The 25,941-nt window shown below is 34.9% G+C and overlaps 1 protein-coding gene across 1 annotated transcript in view; it reads right to left on the bottom strand.

Annotated features, from left to right (window-relative positions):
• LOC148951543 (regulatory-associated protein of mTOR-like) overlaps positions 1-25,941 on the bottom strand; it is a 322,491-nt gene that overhangs the window by 183,894 nt on the left and 112,656 nt on the right. The window contains exons 6-7 of the mRNA XM_089091020.1: positions 16,596-16,781; positions 12,067-12,261 (exon numbers count right to left, since the gene is read on the bottom strand). Coding sequence (XP_088947146.1) covers positions 12,067-12,261; positions 16,596-16,781 — 381 coding nt within the window. The remainder of the gene's footprint in view (positions 1-12,066; positions 12,262-16,595; positions 16,782-25,941) is intronic.

The following is a 25,941-nucleotide window of genomic DNA, read 5'->3' as shown; positions in this document are numbered from 1 at the left end:
GCGAAAAGTTGGCGATGGGACAAGTAGGGAGGCACAGGACGTCAGAAATGGCATGTGTCCACTCTATTACTCCAATAATACATACTGAAAACCTCAACACGATTCCTCTTTAAGCTTGGTACAATATGCCTATATTTCTGCCAAAAGGTTGGTAGTGAGTGGGGAAATATGTGTGTGTGTGTGTCTGTGCGGGGGTGAGAGTAGAGAATATATGGGCTCGAGTTGTGCCTCAAATAATACTGATCGAAAATTATTCCCGATTCCCGATTTCAACAAGGTGGTATATGTCTACCTTCCTGCAAAACGGTTGGTACTTTTGGAAAGTCTTTGGATAGGACATGAGCCAACGTAGTGCCAATTCAATTCAATTCAATTCAAACTTTTTATTTCCTCCGAATACGAAGAGTAAAAAAAGAAATAAATAAAAATAATAACCGCTATCAACAGTCCATAAAATTATCTTAAACTATATAACAACAAATACGCAAAGGCCTTCAATCAAAATTATAACACAAATTAACACTTCATTCAATAGGTAATAAATTAACACTTCACAAATTAATACTTCATTCAAAAATTAAATAAAATAAAATAAATTAAGCTTCGTGCGCAGCTCTATATGAATTATGAGAAAAAACATTTAATTTGGATAAAAAATTCTTTTGTATTTTCTCTAAAACATCAACAGGGTTTTTTATTTTATATGTATTGTTTAAAAAAATATTTGATTCAGATCTAGAAAATTGGCAAAGGAACTTAGCAAAATAAAAAAATGTGGTTTTTACATGCTCAATATTACTAATTCTAAAAAACGGGAGAAGCGATATTATACTTATTCAAACATCCTTGCATGATTCCTGTTGAAACAGGAAGCCAAGTGACTTCCTTTCTGCTTTTAAGGTAGAGATGGAGGGGGGATGGGGTTTAAATGACTAAACAACAGCGTTAAATTTAAATAACTCACTGTTTTATTCGCTGGTATAAGTTTTAAGCATTCCAAACGGAATATGAAAATACAGTGACTTTTGAATGAAAACAGATATCCAAAACGATAGTAAGCTGATGAAGCAAAAAATTTGAAATTCAATGGTCTCAATTTTAGAAACAGATGACATGGCTAAAAGACAGCCGCCGTTTTCTTCGTAATAGATTTATCCGCTGACGCTACACTTCATGTCTTAAAACGGAGATTAAAAGGATGATTAATTTTGTTCTCAGAAAAAATGAAAAGGAAGTAAATATGTTAATAGCAGAAACAATTCTGATCCATGGAGTCAAGATTAGAAATTGATAATATGGCTTAAAAAATCCATTGTATTGCTTTTTTTCATTTTGGCATGCAAGATCTAAGAGCTCCTTTCTTGCCTACAAGAGAGGAAATACGAGACCAAAATTAATATTTTTAATGATGTAGAAATAAAATATTTTAATGATGTAGAAATAAAATATTTTAATGATGTAGAAATTAAATATTTTAACAATGTAGAAAGAATCTTCAGAGGACAAGTTTTAGACGAAGCTAAAACTCTCATTATTTAGGAATCCCCACTCAACATTCAAAGTTCTTTGAATGTTGGAGAGCAGATAATTAATTTTTGAAGGTTTGTGAAAGGTTGACAGAGAAAAGAATTGATATCATGTCGGACTAAAATTTATCAGAAGATCAAAAAGAAGGAAAAGTCACTTAGTAAAGCTGCGATTTATTTTGATACTATCAAGGCTGTGTTCAGGGGAGGAGTCAGTGGGTTTGAGCCCCCCGAAATGTTTTTCCAATCCGTAAAACTTAATAAAAAATGCATAAAACACATTTTTGATGTGTTTTTTAAAGTTTTTTTTACAGGATAACAATCCTGAAAATGAGGATCTTGTCTGCTTCAAGTCTATAAGTGAATTAGACAAATGATTTGAGAGTTTTATGTCACCGGTGTGGTAGTATGTTACTAAATTTGATGCCGCAACACCGCAAGACGCCACGACATATTTTTTTTTCCATTTCTCCTTTTTATTTCATTACACGTTCAAATATTTGAATTTCTTTAGAAATCCCCCTTTTCGTTATCTTTGCCCTTTTATAGTATTACGCATATCCATTCTTGTACTTATTTAATATGCTCTAATAATCGTTTGAAGATTCGTCTTTTTAATTATTTTAAAATTTTTTACTCAATATTTGGATATTAGAACAAATATATAGGATAAATATTTAGTATAGGTTATATATAGACAATTCAGAGTATATATTTTCAAATTAGGGGGTTGGGTTAAATTCATTTCCGACTGAAATGAGTATTATATTTGGATTCAGGATGCAATTCTGACTCTAAAGGTATGTCTATTTCTTAGCTAGGTCAGTAATTTGATCTCCTCCATATTTACCCACATCGGATCAGCTCACCACCACCTTTTAGAAGCAACATTTGCCTAAAACGTCAAGTAACACAACACAACAAGTAACACAACACATTTGAGAATTGTTGTTTTTATGCAACCTATCAGCAGACCTGGGAATTTGTGTATTTGATTAATATTTCCGTTAATAGTACAACAATTGGTTCATTCTGTCGACATAAACGTCGTCCTACAAAAAATTATATGTCGCAAGTGTCTTACTAACGGGAATAGAGCAGGTAGTGATATAAATGCAGATATAAATGACATAAATTATAAATGAATAAATCATAATGATAAATAAATGATAAATGAATAATGATAAATATGATAAATGAATAAGGATAAATAAATAAATGACAAACCAATAATGATAAATAAATGATAAATGAATAAGTTGTATAAATGATATAAAGCAGTAGAGCAGGTAGTGGTGTCTAGATGCTTTGAAAATATAGTACAACAAGCGGAATCCAGGGAGGTACAGTCTAGAGTTGGATAAGCCAGGGGAGCTTTTCATCGGCAAAAGCCAGTTTGATTCACAAAAAATTACTCTGTGAAACTAAAAATAAGGTTGTTCAGCGTTAATAATCTTTCTGCCTTTCCGTAGCCAATAGTTCTGAATGTTGGAATATAAGCCAGCTATAGGAAAAGAGGATCCTTGTGCCAGCCCATAGTAACAGATACCATACGTCAATGAAGATGGCACTACTTGGCAATTTTAATCTCTATACCACATGAAAGACTCCCCAGAATGGAGCTGGAGTGGCAGCCTGAAGATATTTGAAGAAAAGGAAGAACAAAAAGTACGATCCATGACACCTAAAAGGGGACCTGAAACATCCACACGATAGTCCGATTCTACCGGGAAGACGTCTGGGCAGCAGCACATTTGTGGATGATTTGTTGCTCCTTCTGAATGTCCTGGGTGCCTCTGGTGGCTCAGGAGGAACTAAGCTTTAAGGTAAGGATGCTCACTACTCTGGCATCATTTGTATCAGCCAACATCGCAGTCGAAAGAAACGATGAACTGAACATCCCGTTTCGAAAAATGCTGATATTTGTGTCTATGGAGAAAGTTAGAATTGATAGAAACTTAATGGTCTTTTTGAAACTCTCAAAGAATAGAATCCCCACTGAAAGGGTTATAAACTAGGAGGCACTCTAAAGGAGCAACAATGCTTACTTAGGAAGCCCACAGACTAGTGAAACACAGAGGGTGACTTCAATCATAACACTGTTGTTAAGCGAAAGAATGTTAAGACAAAAACAAAGTACTTGATAGTTTAATTATATAAGTCTTTTTTTATCAGAGAAACCTTTTGGAAATCTAAGATATTACATGTATAGAAAAAAAATTTCATCTCTGGCTCCCTGGAAATAATTTGTAGAAAATAAAAGGCAACAATCCATTGAAAGCAACAACCTAGTTTGCACTCAACCTATTCAGTATTTATCGTAGTAAAAAATCTAAATGAGATACAGAAATCAAAAAGGTTTCTGAGTAGGATGGATATTCCATAGTGACTAAAAAGACGAAGTCAAACCTACATACACTGTTCATTGAGAGTCGTAGCAGATGAACTTGAGAGGACTCCAGAGCAGTCATTGGCGTAAGAGAGAATGACTAGATTTAAGAGAATCAATAGATTTAAAACAATCACTAGATTTAACAGAATCCCTAGATTTAACAGAATCACTAGATTTAACAGAATCACTAGATTTAACAGAATCGCTAGATTTAACAATATCACTAGATTTAATAGAATCACTAGATTTGACAGAATCACTAGATTTGACAGAATCACTAGGTTTAATAGAATCAATAGATTTAACAACAGAATCACTAGATTTAACAGAATCACTGGATTTAACAGAATCGCTAGATTTAACAATATCACTAGATTTAACAATAATCACTAGATTTAACATAATCACTAGACTTGACAGAATCGCTAGATTTAACAATATCACTAGATTTAACATAATCACTAGATTTAACAGAATCACTAGATTTGACAGAATCGCTAGATTTAACAATATCACTAGATTTAACAGAATCACTAGACTTAACAGAATCAATAGATTTAACAATATCACTAGATTTAACATAATCACTAGATTTAACAAAATCACTAGATTTGACAGAATCGCTAGATTTAACAATATCGCTAGATTTAACATAATCACAAGATTTGACAGAATCACTAGATTTAACAGAATCACTAGGTTTAATAGAATCAACAGATTTAACAACAGAATCACTAGATTTAACAGAATCACTGGATTTAACAGAATCATTAGATTTAACAGAATCACTAGAATTAATAGAGTCACTAAATTTCACAGAATCACTAAATTTAACAGAATCACTAGATTTAACAAAATCACTAGATTTAACAGAATCCCTAGACTTAACAGAATCACTGAAATTAGCAGAATCACTAGATTTAACAGAATCGTTATATTTAACAATATCACTATATTTAACATAATCACTATATTTAACAGAATCACTAGATTTAACAGAATCACTAGATTTAACAGAATCACTGGATTTAACAGAATCACTAGATTTAACAGAATCACTAGATTAAACAGAATCAGTAGATTTAACAGAATCACTAGATTACGAGATAAAAATACGAGAAATAATTGACACCACGTCTCACCTTATTTTTTTTATTAATTAAGACTGTCAAGCATTTTCCACCTATTCAAAAGGTTAATAATGAAAAAATTTAATATTATCCTTTGTGATAGGTTGGTTGCATTCAAACTGTTACATTCAAACCTAAAAATCACATGTCAAGACTAAAAATTCGGGGAAAAGTCCAACCAGGCACTGCTAAAAAGTAAAAACAACCCTTGAAATCACAAAAGGAAAAATATTTCCAGGGAAAAGAATGAATCGCGAAAATAATTATTAATCAAAAGGGGGACGACACTAAAGACCACTTGCGGGATTATACCAGGGACAATACACAATTTAGCCAAAAATTATACATTCTATAATTCAATCCTTTATTTCCAATTAAAATTAATAATTTAAACCTTCGAGGCTCAAAACATGACAATAAAATATATTTAAAAAGGTAACCAAAACAAATAAGGAAACAAAATGTATAGACTTAATTACTTTTGTTCCATTTCAGACCGCGATTGCATAGCTTTGGTGTAGATGGAAAATTGCTTAATACTAACTCGACATTGACTGAATCGACTATCGATAGAAGACTTGATAATCCTTTCAATGCCTAAAATAAAGGGCTCACCTGAAGGGGATTCCAATTTTTATATTATTAAGGCTGTTTTGGGATTCAATGAGAACTAACTATGTTGTCTATCCCCTACCCCCCCCCCCCCCCCAAAAAAAAAAATTAGAAAATTATATGCAATATGTCCTGTGACTTTATTGAAGATTTGATTAGTTTGACATTAGCGGTGACGAGTTCCAGCTCTGAATTTCTCAAGTCATACCACTAGCAGCTCAGTGTCAGCTTTCAGAAGATTACACTTCGTCGATCTCAGGGATTTTTCTTTATAGTAAACATACATAGTATTTACACGTATCACTACATATACATACGTAACATGCATTCCACCAAGTCATAATTCGGATGACGGATTGTTTTCCTTTTACTTCATTGAACTTGCCTGATGCTTTCCTACAAATGAGGAGATACTTTCCTACAAGTAAAGAGCTCAAACTCTACATTTCTAAAGTCATACCACTTGCAGCTCAGTGTCATACACATCGTCAATCTCAGGGATTTTTCTTTGTCGTAACATTTATAGTATTTGCACGTAACATTACATATACATACGTAACATACATTCCACTATGTCACAATTCAGATGACGTATGGTTTTCCTTTCACTTCACTGAACTTGACTGATGCTTTCCTGCCATATCCTACAAATAAGGAGATACTTTACTAAAAGTGAAGAGCTCAAACTCTGCATTTCTAAAGTCATACCACTTGCAACTCAATGTCAGCTTTCAGAAGTTTACGCTTCGTCAATCTCAGGGATTTTTCTCCATCGTAACATACATAGTATTAACACGTAACATTACATATACATACGTAACATACATTACACTAAGTCATAATTCAGATGACATAATGTTTTCCTTTCACTTCACTGAACTTGCCTGATGCTTTCCTGCCATATCCTGCAAATTAGGAGATACTTTACTAACAGTGAAGAGCTCAAACTCTGCATTTCTAAAGTCATACCACTTGCAACTCAATGTCACCTTTCAGAAGTTTACACTTCGTCAATCTCAGGGATTTTTCTTCATCGTAACATACATAGTATTAACACGTAACATTACATATAAATACGTAACATACATTACACTATGTCACAATTCAGATGACATAATGTTTTCCTTTCACTTCACTGAACTTGACTGATGCTTTCCTGCCATATCCTTGAAATGAGGAGATACTTTCCTACAAGTGAAGAGCTCAAATTCTGCATTTCTGAAGTCATACCACTTGCAGCTCAGTGCTCGCTTTCAGAAGATTACACTTCGTCGATCTCAGGGATTTTTCTTTATCGTAACATACAGAGTATTTGCACGTAACATTACATGTACATATGTAACCTATATTCCACTCAGTCATAATTCAGATGCCGTATTGTTTTCCTTTTACTTCACTCAGCTAAAATTGGAGAGGTAAACCTGCATTTTCCGTAGTTTCACTGCAAGTGGAACAAATATTCCATTGTCCCCTTCCCCCTGGGGATCGTAACTGAGTGCAACAATAATCCTAGGGATCCATACTAACATATTTATACTATTTAATTTATTTATTACAATTGTCTTTTGATCAATATTTTTGCTTGCTTGAAGCAGAACCAGGCGTTTTAAAACTCAACTAACATCTAAAGTCTAGATGTTCCATGGCAATTTGTTCTACAGTGAGCTCTATACACTCATGGCTGTTGAGCTTGCAGAGTCGCGTCGCTGATACCCGCCCCAAGCCGAAGGATTGATGACACCATTATTAGAACCCCCGTCCCGAAGGACATAGGATTGCAACTCCAGTGCGCCATCCATATTCTATTGATCGATTTTCTTTTTATTATTTCACCGACTTTCTATTTACCACCTATTGATCTACCTTAGTTCTATCTTATTTTTAAGCAATCATCTATAGCATAGGTAATAGATGGATTTATTTTGCACAGTTTCTTATTTTTATTCGGGGATGTAGAATCAATAATTTTACAGCTAGAGAAGTCGCTTAACAAATACAACGTTACTACTGTTGAATACAGTAGATTAAATGAATTAAATCTTATCCAACGGCTGATTATGCTGTGCGGTGTGTGCCTTCTTTGTTTTTTTTTTTTTTTTTTTTTTTTTTTTTTTTTTTTTTTTTTTTACTAATTTATAGCCCTGTTAATGTGAAGCAATACTATATCAAAATAATAAAACTCCGTTCATTTACCGGCCAGCCATTCTCCAATTAAATACATTTTGCCAATACATCATTACCAGAGTAAAAATTCTAAACAAGGATTCAACTATAAATTGAGTCACTAAAGGCTCCATTATACATCGACTACCTCTACATCGGCTGGCTCCACTTTAAAAGCAAATGTTATCTGATATTTTAGTGTAAAATCGATTGATGGATTGCTTATTTAATGAAACTTTTGATAGCTTACCCCAAAATACCATTATTTGATAACCAAATCATAAATAAACCTTTAAAAGCCAATTGGAACAATCCTCAGCCCAAATAAACTTAAATATAATCTCAGATTCGAGCACTTGAGAAAAAAAATTCACTCATTTTTTCTCCTTTACGTTACTGACACAATACAACCCAAATGTCAACCCATATGTCACAATACAACCCATATACAACCCATACAACCCACACAATACAATCCATATGTCATTTTTGTCATTTTCCCTGCTTGTGTTTTAATAATGTAAATTGACTGGGTAAGTAAGTGGCTTAAATAAAAATTAGACATTATTCTAAACAAATACGTAAAAAAATTCAAGGATTATTCTCATTAAAACTGTTTAAAATCTCTAAAGAATCAGCGACACCTCACCAATTTCTATTTAGAAAATAGGAAATTACGGGACAAGCATACTCCGAGGAGTAGATACGAACACCAAGCTTAAGTAGGGGAAGAAAAAAGGAATATACAAACATAAGACTACGAATAATTTATAACGAACGATTGACGAGTGATACATGGATACGATTTTTTTTTATTAAGAAAAGAATAACAATAAAAATCATTGTAAAATTTAACTAATTAGTTTTAGTTGTCCATTTGCACGAATTGACGTTCGACAGTGATAAAATCATGGCAATGTCCAAAAACTTCAGGACTTTGAAACAGCCCAAAGAGAAACCTTAGAAGGCGCAGTTTTCAGGCAAGAATAGTTTTATTATTTGATTTTTTTTTCTCTCTTTTTTGAATTCTTTATTTCTTATTATAGTGAATTTAAATGATGTTATACGTATACGTTTTTTACTTGATTAATTTAAAAACTTTTCACACAAAATAAGTTTTTCAAAGAAAAGTAAAGAACTCCATTAAATAAAAAATGAGCAAAAATAAAATCAAATAATCTACCAAGCGTGAAACTACCACAAATCAGCATCGATAAATAAAGGAAACCTAAAACGAACAGAAATTACAATAAATAACCGAGTCAAAGTTACAACGAGCAGAAATTAACATAAGTTGGGCGCAAAACCCCTATGCCTTCCCAAGGTCAGAACAAAATTTGCTCTTTACTGAAAAAATATAAATGTTTTTACTTTTATAACTTTAATAAATCAAATAATATTAACATTTTGATTACTAAATATCAGTATATGTATATTAAACTGACAATGCACATTCATTTGTATTCGTCTCGTTCTCGAGTGTCCCCGTTCTTTACTTAGGCAGCGCAATCGTGCTGCCTATGATTTATACAACAACTTTCTATATAAACCTTATATGCCCCCAGGGCATTGGATGTGTTTGGGGGAATGATGGGCGTGGAAGTAGGCTAGTTGCCCTCAAATCACTTTCGACTATTAAAAAGGGCACTAGCCCTTTGAATTTCCAATCGAATGAGCCTTTTTTGAAGTTTCTACGACACCGCCTTCTATAAAAACCTTATATGCCCCCAGGGAATAAATTAAAACCCTCGCCTTGAGGGTTGTGGGGGAATGTCCTCCTCAAAACATATTTTATATCTGAAAATCAACTATGATGAACAAAATGGCTATCTCAAAATTTTCACTGAAAGTTGTTTGAGGGAATGAGCGGCGTGGGGGGCTAGTGACCTTGAAACCACTTTTGACTATTACAATGCACACTAACCCTTCAAATTTCCATATTAAGTTGTCTTTTTTTAAGCTTCTACGAGTCTACATTCTGAGCAATCTATCTATTCTTTCAGGACATAACTTTCACCACGTGCCCTAAGGGGTGTGGGGGAGTTCCCTCCTCAAAAACATATTTTCTATCTGGAAATCAACTACGCTGAACAAAATGGATATCTCAAAATTTTGATTGGATGTGTTTGGGGGAATGATCGGAGTGGGGCGGGGAGGCTAGTTGCCCTCCAATCACTTTCGAACACTAAAACGAGTACTATCCCTTTGAATTTCCAATCGCATAAGCCTTTTTTGAAGTTTCTTCGGCAACATTTTCAATAAAACCTTGTCCGCTCCCTGGCCATAGAAGAAAACCCTTGCCCTGAGGGTTTTGGGGGATTGTCTTCCTCAAAAAAATATTTTCTATCTGGAAATAAACTACTCTGAACAAAATGGCTATCTCAAAATTTGGAGTGGATGTGTTGGGGGGAATGATGAGCGTGGGGGGGGCTAGTTCCCCTCAAATCACTTTCGACTATTAAAAAGGGCACTATCCCTTTGTATTTCCAATCGAATGAGCCCTTTTTGAAGTTTCTACGACAACGCCTTCTATAAAAACCTTATATGCCCCCAAGGCATAACTTAAAACCCTTGCCCTGAGGGTTGTGGGGGAGTGTCCTCCTCAAAACATATTTTCTATCTGGAAATCAACTAGGCTGAACAAAATGGCCATCTCAAAATTTTGATTGGATGTGCTTGCGGAAATGATGGGCGTGGGGGAGGCTAGTTGCCCTCCAATCACTTTCGACTATTAAAAAGGGCACTAGCCCTTTGAATTTTCAATCGAATGAACCTGTTTTGAAGTTTCTACGACAACGCCTTCTATAAAAACCTTATATTTCCCCAGGATATAACTTAAAACCCTTACCCTGAGGGTTGTGGGGGAGGGTCCTCCTCAAAAATATATTTTCTATGGGGAAATCAACTACACTGAACCAAATGGCTATCTCCAAATTTTTATTGGATGTGTTAGGGGGACTCATGGGTGTGGGGGGGCTAGTTGCCCTACAATCATTTTTCGACTATTAAAAAGGGCACTAGAACTCTCGATTTCCAGTCGAATGAGCCCCCTTTGAAGTTTCTACGACGATCCCTTCCATATGAAGAGCCTCTGGGGAAAAAAAAATACATAAATAAATAAATAATAAAACCTTGGAGCCGTATGGCCTTTACTATAGGCAACGCTACAGCGTTCTTAAAAAGATCTTTTGTAGGGTTCATTGTGAATGTTTAAAAAAAAATTGAGAAAGAGAAAAAAAATAATTCAAAAACAAAGTTTTTCTTACTGTAGTAAAGAGCGAACTTTAAACGAAGAAAAATATTTATTCGCAGATCAATAATAAACTGAAATAAACGCTCACACAATCACTCAAATAAACTGAGTCCTGATATTATCCGATAACTTTAGAATCCTAAAAACAAGTGTTTCACTGAAAAGTGGTCTTTCCCGAGATTTTAAGAGAGGTATAACTGTATACAGAAAATATTATCGAATCATAGCCGGTGAATGACTAAAAGGTCTTTTATTTTCTGCATGCTACTTACGGATTTTTGTTTGCTGCCAAGAAAACACCTTGTTTTTAGGGGGTCGGTTTTGTGTTTTCAGTAAAGGACCAGTTTTTACAAATCTACAGATATCGTAAAATATCACGACCCCAGTTTATTTGAGCTAGTTTTGTTGCACAATCTGTGAATCAATATTTTTGTTTATTTTAAGTTTCAACTTCGCTCTTTATTTTCGTAAGAAAATTTTATCTTTGTAAACGAATATCATCAAGGAATAAATAAATACATATTTAAAATTAGTAAGAACAACAGATTTACTCAAATATAATCATGTTACGGATTTAATAATAAATTTTTTTAAATAACATATTCTTAGGTTTAATTAATTAAGAGATTAAATTGCTTTAACCAATTGATTCGATCACTTGATATAATATAAAATTTATTTATTGATAAATCAATATTATCTTAACACGGACAAATGAATCATAAATTTATAGATTAAAATTAAACATGGAGACTTCATAATTTCGATTATAGGAAATCTTAAAATCAGTATCACGGTTGAAAGAATTTTTGTCCGATACAAACATCTTCATGGATTTAGCTATACTTCATCTTTTTTCTGCTCAAGACATGGGAATTGTGGAACAAGTATAATCCCAAGATCAAACACTATAAGCCTTCTCCCAGAGTGGAGAAGGAACTGCCATGATTAAAAGGACATTTATGTGACAGATTGCAAAGACAAACTCACCAAATCTACAGCAAGTATTTTGGCCCAGATAAATATCAACATGGGTCTTAGTTCTTTGACAGAACTTTGTAGAAGCTTAAGTACATAAGGAAATATTCCAACACTAAGGGCGAGGTTCACAGCCCAAGGACCAAGGTCCAAAAATTTTCCAAGGAGCTGAAGGGCACGCAAACGATGAACTTGGCTCAATAAGACCTATAATTAGGAGAAGTATACGCTTAAAATTTTACATAAAAGGGACGGTAAGAAGAGAGAGACAAAGAGAAAGAAAGAGAAATAGAGAGAGAGAGAGAGAGAGAGAGAGAGAGAGAGAGAGAGAGAGAGAAAGAGAGAGAGCCTTGCATTAGTCTTATATTTTACACAATTCTTTAACGTGAGAGTGTGACATGATAACCTGTTTTAGGGCATATCTTTTATGTTTGAAACCAATTGAAATACTAAAATTTTAGATTTTTAGGCCGATTATAAAAAATTGTGTCAGCTAGTATAATTACTTGAAAATGCTTACTTTATTGAAATTTCAGATCAACTGAAAACGTTGGACATATTTTAAAGCCACCCACAATTTTTTAAGCAAAAAACAAGCGCTATCAAATTTGAAAAGTAATTATTTTGGGTCTCCATATTTTATTTGGTTTTCTGATACAATACATTCTTAGTTATAATGCTTGTTTCGTAAATATCCGTCTAGACCAGAGTATCAAAAATGACTTTACTGAAGTCCCATCTGTCATCGAAGGTCGTTTGTGAGACTTTTGAGAAGCTTGGTGTTGGACATTCTATCATAGTAAATGATCCCAGCAATTTGTCGTAGCAATTTTGATTTAAAGGCAGCAAGCCGCCCCTGATGATCTGTTTTAAGATTCCAAGTTTCACAGGCATAATGGCGACAGGGAGATTGAATGAGTTGAATAGCCCCACTTTATGCATCGTTGATAAAGTCTTATTCCTCCAGATGGGCATAAGACTGTTAAAACAGGATTCCGTAAGTGCCAGGCCTCTCTTGATTTCTTTGGATCATTTATTGTCAGAGGAGATAAAGGTACCAAGATAAATAACTTCCTCAATCCACACTACGCTATCCCTTCCAAGCAGGAGACTGAGATTTTCTGAGGAATTTGTTTTACGTGAGCAGCGCATGTTTTTCGTTTTCGAGGTGTTGATGGTCATCCCAAAAAGGTTGGTGGCCGTGCGAACGAACTTGGCCTGGAATCGGAGATCATGAAGGTACTCAATCGAGTCCCTCCGGTCTGTACCATAGTCGTAAGCTATTTTGTCTTTCACTACTCCTCCTGGAAGGACACCAGACGAACTATCCGTGAGTGAAAACACTGCAGTTAAAAAGAGATTGAAGATCACTGGTGATATCAGGCAGCCTTGCAAAACACCGTTCAAATTCAAAGCTTTTGGTGAGCCCTTCTCCAGTCAAAACACGACTTCTGAATTTTGCGTAAATGTATCTAATTAAGGAAACCAAGTTGGGTGGGATGTCAAAGTGAAGAAGAATATGTCATAGACCGTCTCTCTATTTGAGGTCCAACACCTGTTTGAAGTCTACGAAAAGTAGGTGGATATTGCTTCAAGTTCTGAATATTTTTCCTTGATTTGACGAACTTTAAAAATCTGATCAGCCGTCGACCTATTTGATCGGAAGCCCGTTTGGTATTCTGGGATTACCGCTGAGCATACTGATCGGATGCGTCCAAGCATGACTCTTTTCAAAATTGAGCGCCATGGCTTGCAAGACTTATAGGTCGATAGTTGTGACAAATTAGTTTAGAACGGGTTCTTATGAAGACAGAATACCGTGGCTTTACACCATGGTGAGGGAAAGTCACCTGATTTGCAGGCCGTTGCGTTGATTCTGTGATAATGTTTGGTCAGAAAAGATGGTCGAATTCATTTCATTTTTAAAGTGTTCTTTCCATCTAGAGCGGATTTTAGCAGTGGATTGTATCTTGTTGCCAAGTTCATTGAGGATGGAGAATTTTTTTTTAACTTTCTTTTTAGAAAATTCTCTCACACTTCTATGCATGAAATGCAAGTCACCTTTCTTGAAAACTGTTTCGCACTACTCACATCTTTCCTTAATAAAGGCACGGTGGGCATGGCATATGGCTCGTCTCGCAGCTCGCTTGACTTGCTCGTACTGGTCTCTACTTTCCTTGGCTTGCTGGTTGACGAGTTTGCGATTTTCATCGTAAAGCTGAATAATCTCGTCTGTAATCCAAGGCTTCCAGTCAGCCTTTTGAATACCCAATGTGGAGAAAGCAACATCATAGACAATCAGCGTGCTGATTGTCGCTAGGTTTTCAATATTGTTTTTAGACGGAGTCAGCGTGGGGCTTCACTTGACGCCCAAGATATTCTCGGATAGAATGACAAAATAGGCTGATCGGGTCGCTTGGTCACTCAGGAGATCTACTCGAAATTTGTGGAGATTTCAAGACAGTATGAAAGCTATTATAAGTGTTGTTCTAAAACTGGTTTAACAAGTGACCGGGCTAGTTACAGACAACTTTCGACACAAATACACAAGGATATAGTCTATGAGATTTTAATTCAACATTGAGGGGAATTCCACGTTAAATCAAGGTGTGCTTAAACAGTGCCCTTCATGAAAACTAAATTGCTGTCTCTGCAGAGTACAATCAGGCGTTCACCTCATTTGCTTAGTTATCCATGACCTTTTACCCATACATATTCATGGTCTGCGTGTTCCTTGCCAACAAAATGGCATTAAAATTGCAAATGACAAAGATTTTGTGCTTCTTTGGGGCTGAATAGACTAGATCTTTAAGCTGGATATTGAACCTCTCAGACTCTTCGTCGTTTTTGCTGGAGTCCGGAACATAATAGTATAAAAACTCAATGGCCCCTAGGCTCTTGAATGAGACTTGCGACATAAATTAACAATACTTGGCACTTCTTCACTAAACAATACTAACTATACTAAACAATAATAACAATACTAAAACAATACTAAACAATAATGCAAAAGCCGCCAAATATGACATTTATGTCGTTTGTCGCTACAAGCAGATATAGCTAATGTGGGAACATTGATATGAACCTACGATAATCACAGTTTTATCCTTTTTGACGATTCATGGGATCATGACGACACCAAAGAGTATGGGGAACTGTGTGAGTGGAAATGGTGCTAGTGTCAAAAAGAAAAATCACCAACATCAGCCAGCCTTTGATGACTTTGTTTGACCAAAAACTGATGAATTAGTTTTTTTTTGTATTTAAAATGCAAGAAAGATTTTCAAAAAAACAGAATTCTGTTACGAGTATGCCCATCAGCATTTAGTCAACTGGTCTATGCTACTTAACCTGTCAAGATTTTTCCAAGCCAGCTTAAGCCTACTCGGTAGAGACTAGATTTTGGCTGAAAAGAATTCTTGAAAACAAAAAATGATGATTAATTATTATTTTCTGAGAGATTTCAGGTTTTATGCCATTCTCTTTGGACAAACCAACGAACAACATCAGAATTTGTTGTCCCAGAAGTACTAACGGTGTGCTATCAACAGGAGGGGCAGCGATGATGGTGAACGGTTATTATGTTTATGCACAGATGCAAGATGACACAGACGGCAACAAAATAGTTATCTCGACACTCCATACTTTCATCCACACTGAACATAATTTCATAAAGTCGCACAACACAAACATGAATGTACATACCTGACAAGCGTTTTTGGCCAATAATCAGGTTCAGCACACCCTTCTTGCTTTTATATATCGATAACACATGCAAGCGAATAAAACAAACATAAAATCCTTAGTTTTTTTCTGTTCTTTGCACCCTGTTGCCAAACCTTTTAGGAATATTTGAAGTAGAGAAGAAATCAAAATAAAAGCAATTTCCCTCCTTGAACGATCTTCTCTATGGATGTCTGAAAACTGCGATTTTTGAAGATTTTTATTCTGGTTATTTCAACATTATGAAGTTTTTAGGGATGTTAAACTTGACAATGGCAAAAATTCAAACATTAACGATATGTTGATTCCCAAAGAAAATTATACCTTCAAATGGAAGCGACTCCTTCTTAGGCTGTATGATGCCACATATTTTTAGTTAATTTTTGTCGATTTTTAGCCCACATTTCTTTTTTTGTGTACACACTACTACCAAAAACTGCATAACTTAATATGGACTAAGTCATTAAATTAATTTTTTTTTAATTATTTTTAATTAAGTAACTAATTAATTTTTCTAATAAATTAAAGCTATTAAATAATTAAGTCATTCAATTAATTTTAATTTAACAAATAATTAATTTTCATTAAAAATTAAATCCCCGTCTTTTTTTGTAAGACATATTTCATTGTGCAACTTTCCACTTAACCAATTCAAATAACTAGATTTCATTTTAGTGTTCTTGGTACTTTATTTCAGGTCTTCTTTTATGTACAAAAAGAATGCAATTGAAATTTGACCTGGAGATTGTCTGTTCAAGACTTTGACACCCACGATCAAAACGAAATGCAATTTGTCCAAAGAAACGAAATAGTATTACCTGAAGCAAGATGGGAAGCTGCTCGGGCTTTTTAGATTGTGATCCGTGGCTCAGCCAAACTTCAAAGGCTGTCAATTGCTCCTCAAAGAAAGGAGAGTGTTCATAGGTCGCCTCTCCTTTCAATATTGCAGGAAGTTGCGACAAACAGACATCAAGAGCCAAGTCCCAAGCTTGCCACATGCTATGCTGAAAAAAAATATGGTTTTCATCTTTTTTTTCACACACTAATTAGGACTCTTTTTACAATATTTAATGCTGGTTAGCATTGAAAAGCAAATCGTAAGAAATAAACCAGCAAACATAAGAGTAAAGTGCATAGACCAAGTGCATAATGTAAAAGCGGTATATATATATATATATATATATATATATATATATATATATATATATATATATATATATATATATATATATATATATATATATATATATATATATATATATATGAGTATGCATACATACACATAAGCAGATGCAGGAACAGAGAGAATAGTTGAGCAATTGTAGAAAATTTCATTTTTGACAAATGATAGTTATTATTAGTTTTTTATAAAAGAACTTTGAAGTTGTGAACCTGAAAGAATCCAGAGGAATGTCTTTGCTATTCTTCTGCGTTACATTTTTCCCATTTTCATAACAAACTCCAGTTTCAATGTCGACGGCATTTTTGGGACAAAAAAAGTAAAGGAAGGTGAAAACGAAGAAGAAAGGTAAATTTTTCTCTTGTAAATTAAGTAAAAAAGAACAAGTCAACTGAAAGTAATTTAACTTACTTTCAACTGAAAGTAAGGCGCGACATTAAAACTTAAAACGAACAGAAATTATTACGTATATGAGGGGGTTCACCCCCTCGTCAATACCTCACTCTTTACGCTAAATTTCGAATTTTGTTTCAATTCTTTAAAAATGACCCCAGAATCACAAAAGCCGTTTTTTAGAACAAACATCTCTTTTGAAAGCACTAAAAAAATTTGCGTAAAGAGCGAGGCATTGACCAAGGGCCGAACCCCCTCATATACGTAATAATTTCTGTTCGTTTTAAGTTTTAATGTTGCTCCTTACTTTCAATTGAAAAACTTGTTTTTTTTTAATTTAATTTCTGATCGTTTTTTAAAGAGCACTGGGAAATCTGGCACCCCCTTCATGAAAAATTCCTCTCCCCCATGAAAAATTCCTCCATGGACAGATCCTCCAAAGTAAAACACTCTTCCACCGACCCCCCCCCCAACATAAAAATCTCCCTTGAAAATGTCTATATACTTCCCAATAACCAACACTGTATGTAAACAATGGCCAAAGTTCATAACTTACAGCCCTTCCCCCGGGGCCTGTGGGAGATTAAGGCATCCTCAAAGACATAGTTATTAGATTTTTTCGACTATGCTGAACAAAATGGTTATCTCAAAATTTTGATCAGGTGACTGTGGGAAAAATAGACGTGGGAGGGGGCCTAGTTGCCCCCCAATTTTTTGGTCACTTAAAAAGGGCACTAGAACTTTTAATTTTCGTTCGAAAGAGCCCTCTCACGATATTTTAGGACCACTGGGTCGATACGATCACCCCTGGGGAGAAAAACAAAACAAAACAAATAGACACACATCCGTGATCTTTCTTCTGGAAAAAAAATACAAAATTCTATATTTTTGCAGATAGGAGCTTGAAACTTCTACAGTAGAGTTCTCTCATAAGCTGAATATGATGGTGTGATTTTCATTAAGATTATATCACTTTTAGGGGTTGTTTCCCCTAAATAATTTTTGAAAATAAGGCAAATTTTATAAGACTAAATAAGTATTTCAGTTCAAGTTCCATTTATTTCCATAAATAACAATAACAAAAACAGTATCCCAAAGGGCTCTATGGCCCGTCATTTGGGAAACGACATAGAATAAATGAATAATATTAAAACTTTGTATAAATAATACTGAACAGTGTCTAACTAACAAATTTACATGGAAAATAAGTCATCTCACCGGCAGTCAATACGAAGCACTGACCCTTCTTTCCCCCAACAACAAATAAAAAAATAAAATTCTCTATATCATTGAGCAACCGAAACAACCAAAAAAAAACCCCACCCTCCCCCAAAAAAAAACAACAAACACACAAACAAAAAAAAAAAACACATAAACCAACTATAAATTATTTAATATTTACCTTTAATAAGAAACTTTTCATCTGTCTTTTAAAGGAGCCAAGTGTTCGTGACTGACGAATCTCAGCAGGAACTAAGTTCCAAGCACGCCCCACAGTCACGGCCAGACCAAAAGTCTGGATGGACCAAGAGAGTAGCCTGAATCATTACATCCTCTCACTTACGAACTGCGTACAGATTTGCTCCCCTTACGAGTTTAAGTAGTCCAGAAAAACAAAATGGGAGCTCTCTGTGGAAGAATTGATATGCCAACGAAGATAGAGATATAACATAAATATCTCTAATTTTAAGGAGATCAACAGGAGTGTGTGTAGTCGACTGGAGAACTCTTACCGCTTTCACATGAATAAAATGAACAGTAGCAAGTACAGAAGAAAATGTAGACATCCACACAGACGAACAGTAACATATATAAGGGAAAACGAGAGAGAAATATAAAAGACGGAGTACAGGAAAAGGAAATAAACGCTTTAATTTACGGATGATTCCAAGTCCACGGGAAATTTTCACTCTTATTACTTGAACGTGCCACTTAAACGATAAGTTTTCATCCAAAAAAACTCCCAGGAATCACACATATCGATCCGGGGGTGACTTATGGAGCCTCTTGGTGTAGGAACCTCAGTAATTGTGGGGCAGCTCACACCTGTACGGGAAAAAATAAGAATGTACGACTTTTTTACATGTAAAGCTAGTTGATTTATGTCAAATCAATTGAGTATCTTCTCAGTCATTGCTTGAAGCTTTAGAATAAGGGATGACTCATCCGGAGCTGCAGCACATAGAGTGGTGTCGTCTGCAAATGCTATCAGTTCTTCTCGACTATCAGATGTGGACACCGACATACTCTGAGAGTGACATCTGTGACAAAATCCAGAGCAAACATTGGGAATTGGGCTGTTAAGAAGTCGGTAGAGGTTCTGGCCCAGAACCTCTACGAGGGTTGGCCCAAGAATAGAACCTTGGGGTACTCCGTATTCAATTGGAACTTCCTTGTCTGTAGCTTCCATGGCAATAGATCTGTCAGTAAGATATAAATAGAACCAAAATAATGCTTCCCCACGCACACCATGATGAGAAAGTTTGCCAATGAGGATCTTGTGTGTAAGGCTGTCAAAAGCTGTCTCTACATCAAGAAAAATGGCTGCAGGAACTAGATTAGAATCTAAAGATTGTCGTATAAACTGGAGAAATTTATTAAAAGCATGTTCTGTAGAATACTTTGCGCGAAACCCAAACTGATGCTGATGGAAAAAAAAAATTTCTTCAAGAAATCTCACCAGACGTTTGAGCATTGGCCTTTCAAATATCTTAGAGAACACCGAAAAAAGAAAGATCGGCCTATTGTTCCCAAGATCTTCATGGTCACCTCCTTTAAAGAAAGCTATCACACGTGCCAATTTAAGCCGTTGGGGAAATACTCCTAGTTGAATTGACCTGTTAATCAAATTGCAAAGTGTGGTGATCATCGATGGAACGATATGCCTAATTACTTTAGCAGAAATTTTGTCAAAACCTGTCGAAGAATTCTTTAAAGACAAAACAATATTTGTAATTTCCTGCACCGTAACGTCCTCAAGAACCATTGATTTCAAGCACGGGGGGCCTAGGAACTGTTTCCAAGTCTGTGACACCGAGCAATGGGAAACGCTATTAGCAGTTGATTTCCCTATCTCCGCGAAGAATTTGTTCATATGATGTCGTACTTGCCCTTTTTCTGTGATAAGTTGATCGTCTACCATAAGAGACTTAGGGAGACCTTCTAGTTTCTTGGATGGCCGACTAACTTCCTTAATCACGTCCCACGTCTTCTTTATATTTTTACCCCAATCATCAAATCTCTTTGTAAAATATACTGTTTTAGCTCTCCGAATAATTGATTTCTGCATATTACGGTACAACCTAAATGCTTCTAATTTAGCATCACTTGGTCTGTTTTTGTATTCTTTCCAAAGGTTCTGCTTCCTATTTATTGACTTGAGGACTCCCGAAGTTAGCCAGGGAGCTATGGGTGTGGATCTTTTTTATCGAGGATTCCTTAAAGGAGCTTTTAGACAATAAGCCGAGAATTTTTCCTTAACAGTGTCATAAAACTGGCCAAATATATCGTTATAATTGCTCAAATTAATATTTTCTGGTAATGAAAAGTCCCATGAAGATTTACTCAGATCTTCTTTCAGTCTATCTAGATCCACTGGTGAGCAACAGAATCTCGGTGTATTCAGTGTAAATAAGTGGCTGAAATTGCAGTTAGGAAAGACATTGACAAATTTTATATATTTCTTGCAACGTTCGACATGATTGTTAAATCAACCAAGTGGGCAGTGCTTTCACTATTCCCGAATTTCTCAGGGTTTCCCTGAATTTCTCCTTAAGAAAGTTGGGCTATTTAAAATCTCCCCGAAAATTCGCGTTCATGAATACACGAAAGTTAAAATGAAATACAAATCGATATTAAATGACAAAACATTCAGGTACTTGGATGATATACCCCCGACCACTCAAGTTGTTCATTCGTTGACGCATTGTAAAACCGTTTTTTTTTCGTTAGTTTATTTCAGCTTATCTTGAGACAAGAGGAAGAGAAGTGACAGAATATACGGAAAATATATAATTTGGGTTGTATAGTTGCACATTAGGGGTGGGGGTAAAGTATTTGGACAATGTGAAGTTAGAAAACAATTCTTACTTCATAATATGCAGAATAATTGTACCTAACACATTAGGCATGCAGAACCGCTACACTTTACCCCCCCCCCCCCTAATGTCCATATATATATATATAGCCGAAATCTGTTTCTAAAGTATTATTTTTTGCATCATACTTAGGTATATTTCATTAGGATTGAGTGTTATATATTTATATTGTTATATATTTCATTACTTAGATGAAGAACATTAGGTCGGGGGTATAACATACAAATACAAAAAATCGACATTTACAACAAAAGGCGATACAATTTTTATTTCTATAAAAACGTTTGAAACGATTGCTAAATCAATCAAGTGATTTCGGTATTCCAATATTTTTCAGAGTTTCCCTAAAGTTTTCCCAGCTCCTTCAAAATACCCTGCACTTCACCGGAACCAACAATGGGTATTCTTACCTTTGTAATAATGACGTTTATTACCCTGACTTCAAGGAAAAAAAGAGATCATATTCCAAACACTCTGTTCCTGAGGGAAGAAATAAAATAGAAATCGTATGTCATGCGTCTGATTGAGTTTTCAAGTGAATGGTGGATAATAACGGGAAGCGAAAACAAAGAGAGTTATGACAGAATTTTTTTATAAGAATTTAAACGATAAACTTTGCATGTAAAAGCATTTTCTTGTATTTTGTTAGGCGGGGGGAGGGATAGGAAATTTTGATTGTTTAGTTTGAGGATAAGATGCCAACCGCAGATATTTGTGGACAACAGGGTTGAAACCAATTCATTATTTCTATATCGTGAAAGAGCGACCTGGTCGGCATAGACAGTTCGTCCAAACCCAACGCATTCCCTTTAAAAAGAGAAGTTTAGGAAGTTCAATTTTGATATTAATTCGCATTACAGAAAGATACGGTAGTAGATAACCTCTTGTACTTCCGACAGGAAATTTCAGCAGTAGGTACACTAACACCACGAACACCCCTAATGAGAGGCTTGGAAACTAAAATTTCCTCTCGGATGTACAGTGAGGTTATCTACTAAAGGCGCTTTTAGGTTTCAAGCAATAATAAGAGGAAGGTACCGAACAACTGTGCAGAGGTCACCAGTCGGTCTATCTGGGATGGTAGGTAAATATGATGTATAAAACTCAAAACCTTGTTTTCCGCGGGGACGCACGCATAAGTATTTTGATTATGGTTGGTCTACGCTCGTATGGTGCAAAAAGATCGCACAATGAAGGCTTACTAAATAGGCTGCAAAATCAAAGCTGGGGAATGCTGGGCTTTAAGAGTAAGCTGATAAGAGATTACAAACAAACAATTCCCTTTTCGGCAATTTCTGTAAGGTATCTAACGTAGAAGCTTTCGGTCAGGTTAATGAACGAGGATTATTTGACACTGGGTCGTCCTCAGACGGCTTAGCGTATCAACGGGTTTGTAATAGCAGCAGCAGCAGTAACAGTGTCATTTTGTTCTAATTCGAATGATAATCTGTTCGTATAATGATCAATGATGGGAATCTTTACAGACAAATAATTTTTTGTATTAAGTTTTTGGTCTTATCTTGCATCATTAAGGCCCTGGTGCATCTAACATTACCCACATTGCTGAAAAGCAGATGCCCAGTGGAAAAGAAAGTAGCTTACATCATTGGAATCGTGTGAAATGGTTAGTTTTATATCTTTTCGTAGCCTGCTTCATAAATAATAATTGTAGATCGGATGGGAATTCCTATGCTTTCCTCTAGACTTGTGTCTTAATTTCCCTCGGGATTTTTTGTCTGTCACTATCTTACGGTTCCTACGCCAATTAAATACGGATTTTCCTGATGGATGTAAGATTAATACCCGATTTATCTGAGTTCTATTGACACTCTTAAAGCATGTGAAGGAGGATGTCATGAACGGGGATTCACAAGGATAGTCTGGCCTGTCGGGAGCGTAAGGAATGGGAATTATATACTACCTTCCCAATTCCCAATGTCGATCAAAATAAATCTTGAAAGTGAAACATGGTTTAACTAGGTTAGCCAGGGGAGGAGGTTGGATGGGGGTTTGGTTGGTAAATCCTACATTTCAATGTATTACCAAAGCAAAACTGTTTTAGAATATTTTCTGAGCTGTTCGAAAGACAAAGTGGAAGGGCCAATGTCGTTACTATAGCGATGACATAGCACAAAGTGCTGGATTTCCCATATATTATCTATTTTTCCGACTGTTTTTTATAGAAAGGGTGGTCGGAGAAACTTGGGAGGAAACTCGTTCTATCAAAATTCGAAGTTTTAGTGCCCTTATAAAAGGCCAAAAGTGGTCAAGGGGCAATCAGCTCCCCTCCTATGCTCTTTTTTTCTGCTGGATACCCTGTAATTCTTCAGGGCATTGGATAAACGTTTTGAGATAAGAAATAACGATTTTGGTTAGAGTAGTCAAAAATTTTAGATAGGAAGGATAACTAGACACACAAAGGAGGGACATGCTGCAATTTGGTTCTTGCTTCTGTCAGCTGGTGTTTCTTTATCGTTTGTTATTCAATGCATAAGCTGATGAGATTGTATCCATTCCAAAAACCAACAGAGAGAAAAATCTCGATGAAAAAAAAAAAAAAAAAAAAAAAAAGAGCGACTGCGGCCAGTGGAGAGAAAAGACGAAAAATGTAAAACAACGCGGATATTTTGCCTTTATTAAAACAAGGCGTCTTCAGCACGACAGAAACACAAGAAGAACAAGATAAAAAACCAAACTAAAAACTAATTTTCTTATGGAAAAATTTTGGGAAACTCTGAAAAATATTGGAATACCGACATCACTTGATTGATTTAGCGGTTGTTTCAAACATTTTTATAGAAATAAAAATTTTAACACCTTTAGTTGTTAATGTCAATTTTTTTGTCATTGAACATAGATTTGTATTTTATTTTAACTTTCATGTATTCATGAACGCTAATTTGGGGGGGGGAGACTTTACATAGCCCAATTTTCTTATGGAGAAACTTGGGAACAGCGAAAACACTGCTTGCTTGATTGATTTAACAATCACTTCAAACATTTTTATAGAAATACAAAATTTAACGCCTTTTGTTGTAAATGTCAATTTTGGTATTTGTATGTTATACCCCCGACCTAATGTTCTTCATCAAAGTAATAAAATATATAATAGTATAAATATATAACGCTCAATCCTAATGAAATGTACCTAAGTATGATACAAAAAATAATACTTTAGAAACAAATTTCGGCTATATATATATATATATATATATATATATATATATATATATATATATATATATATATATATATATATATATATATATATATATATATATATATATATATATATATATATATATATATATATATATATATATATATATATATATATATGCACATTAGAGGGGGGGAGGGGTAGAGTATAGCTGGTCTGCATGTCTAATGTGTTAAGCACAATTATTCTGCATATTATGTAGTAAGATTTGTTTTCTAACTTCACACTGTCCAAATACTTTACCCCCACCCCTAACGTGCAACTATACAACCCAAATTATATATTTTCCGTATATTCTGTCACTTCTCTTTCTCTTGTCTCAAGGTAAGCTCAAATAAACTAACGAAAAAAAAAAGTTTTACAATGCGTCAACGAATGAACAACTTGAGTGGTCGGGGGTATATCATACAAGTACCTGAATTTTTTGTCACTTAATATCGATTTGTATTTCATTTTAACTTTCGTGTATTCATGAACAGGAATTTTCGGGGAGATTTTAAATAGCCCAACTTTCTTACGGAGAAATTCAGGGAAACCCCGAGAAATTCGGGAATAGTGAAAGCACTGCCCACTTGGTTGATTTAACAATCATGTCGAACGTTGTAAGAAATATGTAAAATTTGTCAATGTCTTTTCTAACTGTAATTTAAGCCACTTATTTACACTATACAATCTACTTTGAGATTGAATTTCTCCTCTTCTTAGTTGAATTGACTGTTCTGTTTGACACTTACCGATACCGACTGTTTTTGTTGCACTCTAATAAATTTCCAATGAACTACAAATTAGATCCCATTCTTTAGTGTGAAATTGGAGGATTGAAGGGGGGATAACCAACGTTGGTTTAACCGATGTACATATACTTTTAACTGGTGTTTAAGGAGAAACTGAAATGTTTGTGGTACTTTAGTTGTCAGCAAGCTGCCAATGTCATGTCAATGACAATGTCACGCTGTCGGTAAGTATACCTTCGAAACAATAAACTTATAATGATATTTCGGAAAAGAATTTTTTTCATTGATTGAGTTGTTTCTTTTTTTATTAATTTGTTTTATTACTTTTATTACTAGGGTTAATTACTAAGGTTGTTGTTTTATTACTAAGGTTACTGTTGGTTTGGCAATTATGGTTGGTTTGTTTGGTTGTTGTTTGGTTTGGGGGTAATCAGGAGATTATGTAGTTTTATTGAGTGTAGTTTAGTCATGTTTTTAGTTCTTGGTACATGGTTTCATCCTGCAACTCCTTATACTTTATATTTATTGTTGTTATTATTC

Source organism: Artemia sp. Qi Xiang Cuo, chromosome 6 (genome assembly GCF_049724085.1).
Source record: "Artemia sp. Qi Xiang Cuo chromosome 6, ASM4972408v1, whole genome shotgun sequence".
Classification (NCBI taxonomy): domain Eukaryota; kingdom Metazoa; phylum Arthropoda; class Branchiopoda; order Anostraca; family Artemiidae; genus Artemia; species Artemia sp. Qi Xiang Cuo.
Note: the sequence above shows the minus strand (reverse complement) of the source record. Positions and strands in the feature narration are given on the sequence as shown.